Source organism: Chiloscyllium plagiosum, unplaced genomic scaffold (genome assembly GCF_037043375.1).
Source record: "Chiloscyllium plagiosum isolate Xiang-an unplaced genomic scaffold, Cpla_swu_hap1 HiC_scaffold_4, whole genome shotgun sequence".
Taxonomy (NCBI): Eukaryota; Metazoa; Chordata; class Chondrichthyes; order Orectolobiformes; family Hemiscylliidae; genus Chiloscyllium; species Chiloscyllium plagiosum.
Genome location: NW_028270142.1, coordinates 43,504,479 through 43,516,535, shown reverse-complemented (window position 1 = coordinate 43,516,535; position 12,057 = coordinate 43,504,479). Strand labels below are relative to the sequence as shown.

The window sequence follows — 12,057 nt, the reverse complement described above, 5'->3', positions numbered from 1 at the left end:
AAACTGGGCATATGTCATTTTTGTGACAACTTGCAGAATAGCAGAGCTTGATTTCCAGCACAGTACTTTCACCACATACTACATAAAAATTGAACTGTATACTAAAAATGAATCATTTTCTAGGCTATCAATAAAGGGTGGGGAAATGGAACAAATTGGATAGGGAGTCAGCAGGAGCACAACAGGCCAAATATCCTCGTTCCATGCTATAGTATTCCACAGTGGCACTGAGTAACCTTTCTGTTTGGTTTACATTAGGAACTAACATACAAACCTGTGGTTCAGCAACTTAGTGCTTGACATGCTACTAAATTTATTATTCTTAAATTGCACTCTAGGTATTAGGGAGGGCAATAGTCGAGACACCAGCATTTAATTAAACTGCAAGTGCCTGCTGATGACCTCTTAGAAATGTTCATACATCACAGAGAAACAGCACTGGATAATGGGTCCTCCTTCTCAAAAATATATTGGGAACTTTAATTCTAAAATGGTGTTCATCATTGGATTTGTTGGGTGCTAGATCTCCAGATCCACTCAAGATGGGTAGTACACATTATGTAAAAGTAACAACTCCATTCACAGTTTGATTCAAAGAATTCAAGCTTGTTTTAAGGAATTGTGAAGGTAAAGATATTGCACACTGCAGATTATTTACAACTTGATGACAGTCTACACAATGCTTTATGACTGATTTGATTATCAAAACAGCTCCAAATCTTCTCAAAACTCACTAACAGCTCCATTACAACACAAATGCTCCAATGGAAACAATGCTAACAATTACCTGGAGGAGGCAATTTATCTGCCAGTTGATGTAGACCCTCAGCAGCTTCCTCAAATAACCTGCAAAATAAATCAATAGGTTGAACAAAAAAATCTAAATGTTTCCAACATTCCCTCAATGTAAGCAAAAGCAATTCATAATACCTCCAAAATAAGTCAATCATTTGTAACATACCACTTTATGAGATGTCACATTTTTGTCTGACCAGCACCATTTTTAAAAAAGGGTATGTTTTAACGTTACGTCTGTGATAATAGACCCACACTTCAAAGATCCTGACTTTATACTTCACCGTGATAAATTGTGAACCTGAATTCAGAATCTCCAACAACTTCGACCATAAGACATTGGACCAGAAATCAGGCTTAACAGCCCATCGACTCTGCTCCACCATTCAAATATGGTTGATAAGTTTCTCCCTGTTTCTACCCATTACCCTTGATCCCGTTGACAATCAAGAACCTACCTACCTCAGTCTTAAATATACTTAATGACCTGGCCTCCATAACCTTCTATGGCAATGATTTCCACAGATTCACCTCTCTCTGCCTGAAGAAGTTTCTCCTTATCTCAGTTCTAAAAGGTCATCCCTTTATTTTAAGACTGTGCTCTCGGGTTCTAGTCTTTCCGTCGATGGAAACATCTTCCCAACATCTACTTTGTCCAGCCCATTCAGTGTTCTGTAAGTTTCAATTAGATCCCCCTTCATCCTTCTAAACTCAGAGTATAGACCCAGAGTACTCAAACGTTCCTCATATGTTAGGTTTTTCATTCTTAGGACCATTCTCTGAACATATTCCAGGGCCAGTACATCCTTCCTAAGATTTGGGGCTCAAAACTGCGCACAATACTCGAAATGTGGCCTGACCAGAGCCTTACAGAGCCTCAAAAAGAACATCCCTCTCAAAATAAATGTCATCATTCTATTTGCCTTCCTAGCTATTGACTCAACCTGCAAGTTTACCTTGAGAGAATCTTGGACGAGAACTTCCAAGTCTCTTTGCACTTCAGACGTCTGAATCTTCTCCCCATTTAGAAAATAGTCTATGCCTCTATTATTCCTACTAACGTGCATGACCTCACACTTTCCCAAGTTGTATTCCATTTGCCACTCTATTAACATGTCCAAATCCTTCAGCAGCCTCCCCACCTCCTCAATGTTGCCTATCTTTGTATCGTCTGCAAACATAGCCAGTATGCCCTCAGTTCTTTCATCTTAATTGTTAATGTATAAAATGAAAAGTTGCGGTCCCAACACTGAGCCCTTGTAGAAAAACTACCTGCTATCCTGAGAAAGACCTTTTTATCCCCACTCTCTGCTTTCTGCCAGACAGCCACGCTTCTATCCATGCCAGTACCTTGCCTCTAACACCATGGGCCCTTATCATACATAGTAGCCTTCTGTGCGGCACCTTGTGCGGCCTTCTTGAAGTCCAGGTAGATAACATCCATTGGCACTCCTTGGTCTAAGCTGCTCTTTACTCCCTCAAAGAATTCTAGCAGATTTGTCAGGCATGACCTCCCCTTGATGAAATCATGCTGACTTTGCCTACTTTACTATACACTTCCAAGTATTCAGAAATATTACCCTTCACAACAGATTCTAGGATCTTACCCATGACTGAGGTTTGGCTAATTAGTCTGTAATTTTCCATCTTTTGTCTTACTCCCTTTTTAAACAGGGGTGTCACATTTATGATTTTCCAGTCCTCTTGGGACCCTCCCTTATTCTAGCGATTCCTGAAAGACCACCACGAACACCTCCACTATCTCTTCAGTTTTCTCCCTTAGAGCTCTGGGGACTAGTCCATCTGGTCCAGGTGATTTATCCACCTTCAAGCAATTCAATTTTTCTGACATATTCTCCTTGGTGATGGCCATCATACTCAGCTCTGCCCCCTCACTTTCTTAATCAGTGCCATCTCAAAAATTAAAATAACAGTGAAAGCTGCGAGGACATCAAAAGCTACCCCTCACTCGTCTGACCAATGGTTGCATACTATATGACTAATTCAGAGGCCTCAGAAGCATTAATTTAATTATCTATAATTAAGAATCTAGAATAGTCCAATATGAAGGTCTATATCTCTGTAACCACAAGAAAATTAGCGATTTCAGAAAAGAAAGTTACATTGCCTTTAGCGTTTTGTTTTGTACACTTCATTTCCTAGGTTTCTGATTTCTCTCGAACTGGAATTTTCACAATTTCTTCCTGTTCCATTGATTCTCAAATGGCTCTTCTCTTCAATATCAGTTATTTGTCATTGCCTCACTCCAAAAGCTACTGAAGTATTCCATGAGGTCTTGGTTATCTTTGGACTTGATTTCTCCAAGACCTTCCTTACTGGCCACCCTTTGTTCAGCCCCCATAAATTTGATCTTGCGCAAAACTCAATCTGTCTCCCAGCCTGCAATCATTCAAGGACTTCATTGCATAATGTAGGCTTAGACATTAGCTTAGTGTAGCAGTCTGTTAGTACTGTCAGAGGTACTGTCTTTTGTTTAAGATGTGAAACCATGGCAAATACTAGTAAAGCACAACTAAAATCCACACCTGGGGAGTATTTGGATGGGAGATTGATGAACTAGATGGGTAAACCACAATTAACTAAACTGACTTTTCTGACCATAGACCCTTTTCAATGTTTAATTACATAAGGAGATACATAAAATATTAGAACTTCTGATTGCCAATAATAAAATAATATACAACACTTACTCACTCAGGGACAGCGGTTCTTTCACATCACTGTCCTCTTCCTCATAACTATTTATACTATTCAGACATTCTTCGATTAATACTGGCAAAGGTTCCTCACAGTCTCTGTCCTTCTCACTGGAACCAATTTCATCCCATTCTGGACTACAGAACTAGAAAAAATGAGATAGAATTAATAAGGTTTATCTTTGAGGACTGTATTGATTTTATAGCATTTCTGTGCTTTTATGAGAAAACCCATGTTTTCTTCTCGGTTCCCACACAGGGGTCTATGTGCAAAACATTTGATTCTAAAGCTCCAAATTAACCTGACATATAAAACATTTCTTTACATTCATTTACAGAAGTCACATATCTGGTAAATTCAGCATTTATTGCCTTTGACAAGGTGGTGGTGAGCCAGCTTTCTGAAATCAACTGGAGCAGCTGTGTGTCTTTTAGGAAGAGTTAAGAGTCAACTATATAGGGTCAGTCTAGGTAAGGAAGGCAGGTTTCCATCCCTAAAGAACATTCGTGAAATAGGTTTTACAACAATGTGGTATTTATCATTGGTCACCATTATTAACATAAACTTTTTAATTCTAGATCTCGTAGTCAGAGTCATAGAGATGTGCAGCAGGTAAACAGACCCTTCGGTTCAACTCATCCATGCCGACCAGATATCCCAACCCAATCTAGTCCCACCTGCCAGCACCTAGCCCATATCCCTCCAAATCCTTCCTATTCATACACCCATCCAGATGCCTTTTAAATGTTGCAATTGTACTAGCCTCCACCACTTCCGCTGGCACTTCATTCCATACACATACCACCCCCTGCATGAAAAAGTTGCCCCTTAGGTCTCTTTTACCCTCTCACCCTAAACCCATGCCCTCTAGTTCTGGACTCCCCCACCCCAGGGAAAAGACTTTGTCTATTTACCCTATCCATGCCCCTCATGATTTTATAAACCTCTATAAGGTCACCCCTCAGCCTCCAATGCTCCAGGAAAAACAGCCCTAGCCTATTTAACCTCTCCCTACAGCTCAAATGCTCCAACCCTGGCAACATCCTTGTAAATCGTTTCTGAACCCTTTCAAGTTTCACAACATCTTTCTGATCATTTAAATTTCCCGCTGTCATAGTTGATTTGAACTCCAGTCCCTAAATTACAAGGCAAGGCTCTGGATTACTAATTCAGTGACAAAGCAATCCTAACATATCTGAATTTTGAATAGATCAATTTGTCTTCATTGCATTTTTTTAAAACTCCACCAGTTTTGCCTCTCTAAACTAAAACCCATCAATAAAGCAAATTACTGCAGATACTGGAAATCTGAAACAAACCAAGAATGCTGCAGATATGGTGTGACTCTTCAGAATTGTCTCACATATGCAAAATGTTAACTTGATTTCTCTCCACAATTGTTACCAGACCTGCTGAGTTTCCCCAGCATTTTGTGTTTGTAACAAAACCCTATTATCAACAAAGTTAAGAAGTCACAAAACTGATTTCAACTGATGCATAGGAGCTGCAACATCTGATTTCTTTACTTCTGAAATCCATAATCTATTATTATTGCTTCCCAGAAAATTTCAGCCAGTAACACCATTCCATCCCTTAAATTTATTATTTTCTAGGGAAAATGTACCATCATATTCTCAACATTGACTATTTGTAAAATCTTTTCTTCAAATTTCTGCAAGCATTTGGCCAGTTTCTTTCATTAAAATGGAAAAACAAAATTAATGTTTCAAGTTCAATATGATCCTTCATCAGAACTGAAAAGAACTAGAAATGGTACTATATATGGTTTGATAGAGGGTGCCCAGAACAAAAGTCAAAGAGAGTGCTAATGGTACCAAAGAGATAAAGATACAAAATAGATATGAAAAGGAGAAAATTGGTCTGCTATTCTCAAAATGTGAACTGTCTTTCCCTCTATGGATGTTGCGGGACCTGCTGAGTTTTTATTTCAGATATCCAACATCTGCAGTATTTTGCTTTCATTATTTCACTGTTTTCACCTTATTGGTAGTTTTAAAAAATATATATAAACAAAAGCAATCAGCTTTGTTTTTTGACTTGTCACATACATACAGTTTTACAATTTCTTGTCATCCTCACCTGTGAAAAGCCATGTATTGCCTGAATTGCAAAGAACCATTTCTGCGGTGTTGGGCCACCGGATATTGAACAGGCTGCAATATATTAAGCAGACATTATCTAACAGTTTAAAAAAATGTATTTCATGAACAGGCTTAAAACTACAGAGATGTTGCATCCTTTCAAATTAATATTACATTAAAGGCAAAATTCAAAAAGACAACAGAGGAGCTTTCAGAGCTTGACAAAAATAATAGAGGGGAATCAAACATAAATTTAATGGAACACTGCAAATTGGAAAGGAAAGCAAAGCCAACTACAGAATCTCTTAACCATCTGACCAAAAACAACCTATAGAATATGGGAGCAATTTGAGGTTCTCTCTCCATATCCAGTAAAAGATACTAGAAAATAAGGAGACGGAGGTCTGTCTGATTTTTCTCTTCCCAGTTAGTTTTTGTACTATTAACAAAACCTTATACACTACTTTTAATTTCTTAAAATGTCAAAACAGCTTCTTAGGACTATTCTTTATATCAACAATTGATACTGAACCACACAGCATGATCTTAGGTTTTCAGGAGCATCTTAAAAAGGAGAGGAAGATGGAGGGGTGAAAAAGTTTAGGGAGACAATTCCAAAACGCGGGTGCTAGACAATTGAAGGCACATCTTGTGGTCTTGTGAATTAGGGATAAAAGAGAGATTAAACTTGGAAGAGTTGAAAGATATTTGGACGAGTACAAAGATCTTGAACAGTTGTAGAGCTGGTGAGTTAGAAATAGAGAAAGCTGAGGCTATTGGAGATTTGAAACAAGGATAAGAAATATTAAAAAACTTTCTAAATGGTATCAGTTAATTCAGTAGAGACTGAAGATCATACTTGTGCAATTTGCATGGCTCAGATAGCTATTATTAACCTCAAAGCTACCAGATATGGCGATTGTTGGTTTAAAACTATCTAGACCAACAAAATGGCATCTGTATTGCAGATAATGGTTGGGATATTTTGGGTCCAAACAGTACCCCCAGCTTTTCACAAGAGCACTTCATACACAATTTTTGAAACAGGATATCATCTGCAAAACATTACCTCAAAAGTCAAAAACTACAATTTTAGTTAATGTGCCTGAATATGGGCAAGCATATGAATTTCAAAACTGATTAAAGTTATTACCTGGAAACAAGGCCAATCTCGAATCTGAAGAGATACTAGCATTCTTTCTCAGTAGTTCATAGACACGTTTAATAGCTGTTAGCTCTGCAGTATAAGAATGAAATGATGTATGAACATATGCCAAAGAAGATACACAGTTTGTCTTATTCATCCTTGTTACAACTGGTGACATAACCCCTACGTGCCTAAAATAAACTACAGGTAAAAATACACACTAAAAAAGCCTAGGTCATGAATGAATGAATTCTGGAAAATTCTTTTCCTTTCTCTGTGCAACATTCCACCTCCCTCTTACATTCAAGCAATATCAGTTTCCTTCAGGAACTTCACAGCCCACTTCAAAATGTTTGTTATTAATTTGCAGCAACCTAAAAAGGTTTGCAAAGTTCTGTGGAGGAAACACCTCCTAATATCTAATGAAGATCTAAGTTTACACAATTTATACAGCCTAATAAAATTAATTAGTTCAAATAATTTCTCCTATTGCATAGAACAATACAGGCCCTTCAGTCCGCAACACTGTGCCAACCTTTTGTCCTACTCTAAGATCAAACTAACCTACATACCCTTCATTTTACTATCATCCATGATGGAGTTGAATTTGGATAAATGCAAGGTAGGCATTTTGGTAAAACAACTAACAGCAGGACTTAGAGAATTAAAAGTAGGGCCTGGGTAGTATTGTAGAACAGAGAGAGCCAAGGGATCAGGTACATAACTCTTTGAAGTTTGCATCACATGTAGATAGGGTGGTCAAGAAGGCATTTAGCATGCTTGCCTTCATTACTCAGACTTTTGAATATAAGAGTTGGGATGTCATACTGAGGTTGTGCAGGATGTTGGTGAGGTCCCTTCTGCAGTCCTACATCCAGCTCTGGTCTTCCTGTTATACAAAGGATATTATTAAACTGAAGAGGGTTCAGAAGAGATTTACTAGGATGTTACTAGGTATGGAGGTTTGAGTTATAAGGAGAGGCTGGATTTGCTGGCACTTTTTTCACTGGAGCATAGGAGGTTCAGGGTGACCTTTGAGAAATTTATGAAATTTTTAGGAGCATAGATAAGTTGAATGACAGGTGTCTTTTTTCTAGGGTGGGGGATTTCAAAACTGGGGGGCATATTTTTATGGCGTGAGGAGAAAGATCTTTAAAACAAATGAGTGGCAATTTTCTTTACACAGAGTGGTTCGCATGTGTAATGAACTTCCAGAGTATGTGGGTACAGTTACAATGTTTAAAAGTTTTTTAGGTAAGCACAGGAATAAGAAATGTTTGTAGGGATGTGGGCCAGACATATGCAAGTGGGACTAGTTTAGTTTGGGATTATGATCAGCATGGCTAGTTGGTCCAAAGGGTCTGTTTCCCTACTGCATGACTCTATAACTCCACTCTTCTGGGCCTCCCTCATTAAATTTGATTCCCTGCAATCAAAAATCTGTTTGTCTTAAATATACAATTTTCGGTGATGAAACATCCACAATTCTCTGAAGCAAAGAATTTCAAAGACTCTGGAATTCATGGAATTAGAAATTGCCTTCCCGTCTACCCTATCTTTATCGGTTATAATTTTATACATCTCAATCAGGTCCTGCCTCAGCTTTGTCTGCTCTATGGAAAACAACTCCCAGTCCATTTAGTCTTTCTTCATAGCTGAAATGTTCCAGCTCAGGTGACATCCTGATAAATCTCCTTTGCATACTCTGGAGCAAACAGACCTTTCCAATAATACAGCAACAAGAACTGCACACAGTACTTTAGCTGTGGCCTAACTAAAATCAGAAATCCCCCACTGACATTATCTTATTAATTTGACTATTTTGTGATTTGTCTACATATCTGTGCTTCTCTCTCCCTGACTGTCTCAGATTCTGTAGCATACCACCAGTAAGGTAACTGACCTGTACATGTTTTTAAAAGTTTACCTATATGGCTTGAGGAATTTTCTAAGCTATCACTCCTATACTTTGCAATAGTGAGCAGACAATCCTTCTGTGCTGTCAGCAATGTTTCTATAGCAGCAGTCATGCATTAACCCTATGTATTTACACTGTCAACTCATGCCTTACTGCAAGGCTGCTTGCATTAAAATAGATGCTATCCACTGTTTCTCCAGTGCCTTAAATTGACCACATACACTCCACTTTCCAAATGGATTTGTATTTTCCACTAGGCCTGTCTAATCATCATCCCCTACTGACTGTGCACACTGTAGATCATTTCCCTACCAAATTAAGTTAAACCCCCAACAAAAGCATCAGCAAGTTACAATTCTCTCCCTACACAAAGAGGACTGCCACTTCTGTTCAGGTACAATTCCTCCAAATTATCTAGATCACAGCTTCCACAACATGAACCCAGTGATCCAGGAATCTAAAGCTCTCCCTTCTGCATCAAATTTTCAGCTATTCATTCATCTGCTCTTTCCATCTGTTCCTAAAATCACTAGGATCTGGCACCACAAGTATTGTTGTGATAACCTTTGATGCCTCCCTCATTGGTAACTATGTCATTGCTTTTCAACCTGCTACCCAGCACCCTAAAATTCTTGTTGTAAGCAGGCAGAGAAATGAGGCCTATGTCATTGGTAACTACATGAACCACCTCTGACTGTTTATGCTCCCACATCAGAATGGTGAACAGCTATTCAGTTACATCCTTGACCTTGGCTCCAGGGAGATAACACATCATCTTGGAGTCATGTCTGGCTGAGAAATGCCTCACTGTGCTCCTTACTATTAAATCTTCTAGCACTATTACCATTCTTCTCCTTTCCTAACATTCTTTCCCTCACTGGCTTTATCAAAAGGTAGCTATTATCTCACACCCGCATATCCCCCAAGTATTTCCAGCATTCTCAGTCTTAATTTCAGACTTGCTGGTTAACTCTAGAGACTCCATGAATCATAAATGCAAAAGGTTTAAATAGATAATAAGCAAGTTAACAATGTACATGGGAACAAATAAAGAAGGATCCAGACTGCCAAAGGTTAGTAGCAAGCAAACATTTTTGAACAGACAATGCCTACTAAAGCAAATTCAAAAATTGCTGGAAAAGCTCAGCAGGTATCTGAGGATCTGTGGAGAGAAATGCAAGCTAACATATTGGGTCTGGTGACCCTTCCTCAGAGCTGGGGAAGTGTCACCAGACCCGAAACGTAAATTCTATTTTCTTTCCACAGATGCCAACAGACCTGCTGAGCTTTTCCAGCCATATCTGTTGATTTTTCTGATTTACAGCATCCGCAGTTCTTTCAGTTTTTAAATGCCTACTTAAGACTGTATGAAGCAAGGATAATATGGATGTACACATAGAATCATAGAGGGGTACAGCATGGAAACAGACCCTTCGGTCCAACTCCTCCATGCCGACCAGATATCCCAACCCAATCTAGTCCCACCTGCCAGCATCCGGCCCACCCATATCCCTCCAAACGCTTCCTACTAATATACCCATCCAAATGCCTCTTAAATGCTGCAATTGTACCAGCCTCCACCACTTCCTCTGGCAGCTCATTCCATACACGTACCACCCTCTGCGTGAAAATGTTGCCCCTTAGGTCTCTTTTATATCTTTCCCCTCTCACCCTAAACCTATGCCCTCTAGTTCTGGACTCCCCCGCCCCAGGGAAAAGACTAGATATTGAATGTGGGAATTGTAACTTTAATATAAATACTACAATCTGCAGTAAAGCTTGAAGGTGTTTTGTAACTCAGCAAAACAAGCTTTGATCCCAGTGTTAAGGTTTCTGTTAGAGTCAGAGAGATGTACAGCACAGAAACAGATCCTTCGGTCCAACTCGTCCATGCCAACCATTTATCCTAACCTAATCTAGTCCCATTTACCAGCACTTGGCCCATACCCCTCTAAACCCTTCCTATTCATATTGCCATCCAGGTGCCTTTTAAATATTGCAATTGTACTTCCATCACTTCCTCTGGCAGCACATTCCGTACACACACCACCCTTTGTGTGAGAACGTTGCCCCTTAGGTCTCTTTTAAATCTTTCCTCTCTCATATTAAACTTATGCTCTCGAGGTCTGGGCTCCCCCACCACAGGGAAAAGACTTTATCTATTTAGGTAAAAACAATGACTGCAGATGCTGGAAACCAGATTCTGGATCAGTGGTGCTGGAAGAGCACAGCAATTCAGGCAGCATCCGAGGACAGGCAAAATCGACGTTTCGGGCAAAAGCCCTTCATCAGGAATAAAGGCAGAGAGCCTGAAGCGTGGAGAGATAAGCTAGAGGAGGGTGGGGTGGGGAGAGAGTAGCATAGAGTACAATAGGTCAGTGGGGAAGGAGATGAAGGTGATAGGTCAGGGAGGAGAGGGTGGAGTGGATAGGTGGAAAAGGAGCTGGGCAGGTTGGACAAGTCAGGGGATCGAGTTGCTGGAGGTTAGAAACTAGGATGAGATGGGGGAAGGGGAAATGAGGAAACTGTTGAAATCCACATTGATGCCCTGGGGTTGAAGTGTTCCGAGGCGGAAGATGAGGCGTTCTTCCTCCAGGCGTCTGGTGGTGAGGGAGCGGCGGTGGAGGAGGCCCAGCACCTCCATATCCTCGGCAGAGTGGGAGGGGGAGTTGAAATGTTGAGCCACGGGGCGATTTGGTTGATTGGTGCGGGTGTCTCAGAGATGTTCCCTAAAGCGCTCTGCTAGGAGGCGCCCAGACTCCCCAATGTAGAGGAGACCGCATCGGGAGCAACGGATACAATAAATGATATTGGTGGATGTGCAGGTAAAACTTTGATGGATGTGGAAGGCTCCTTTAGGGCCTTGGATGGAGGTGAGGGAGGAGGTGTGGGCACAGGTTTTACAGTTCCTGCGGTGGCAGGGGCAAGTGCCAGGATGGGAGGGTGGGTCGTAGGGGGGCATGGACCTGACCAGGTAGTCACGGAGGGAACGGTCTTTGCGGAAGGCGGAGAGGGGTGGGGAGGGAAATATATCCCTGGTGGTGGGGTCTGTTTGGAGGTGGCGGAAATGTCGGCGGATGATTTGGTTTATGCGAAGGTTGGTAGGGTGGAAGGTGAGCACCAGGGGCGTTCTGTCCTTGTTGCGGTTGGAGGGGTTGGGTCTGAGGGCGGAGGTGCAGGATGTGGATGAGATGCGTTGGAGGGCATCTTTAACTACGTGGGAAGGGAAATTGCGGTCTCTAAAGAAGGAGGCCATCTGGTGTGTTCTATGGTGGAACTGCTCCTCCTGGGAGCAGATACGGCGGAGGCGGAGGAATTGGGAATACGGGATGGCATTTTTGCAAGAGGTAGGGTGGGAAGAGGTGTAATCCAGGTAG

The 12,057-nt window shown here is 40.8% G+C and overlaps 1 protein-coding gene across 3 annotated transcripts in view; it reads right to left on the bottom strand.

Moving 5' to 3' along the window:
* The window catches only part of mtbp (MDM2 binding protein), a 77,937-nt gene that overhangs the window by 62,734 nt on the left and 3,146 nt on the right, over positions 1 to 12,057 (bottom strand). For all 3 annotated transcript variants that reach the window (XM_087986199.1, XM_043688680.2, XM_043688681.2), the window contains exons 2-5: positions 6,769 to 6,852; positions 5,614 to 5,687; positions 3,507 to 3,658; positions 788 to 846 (exon numbers count right to left, since the gene is read on the bottom strand). In XM_087986199.1, coding sequence (XP_087842325.1) covers positions 788 to 846; positions 3,507 to 3,658; positions 5,614 to 5,687; positions 6,769 to 6,852 — 369 coding nt within the window. The remainder of the gene's footprint in view (positions 1 to 787; positions 847 to 3,506; positions 3,659 to 5,613; positions 5,688 to 6,768; positions 6,853 to 12,057) is intronic.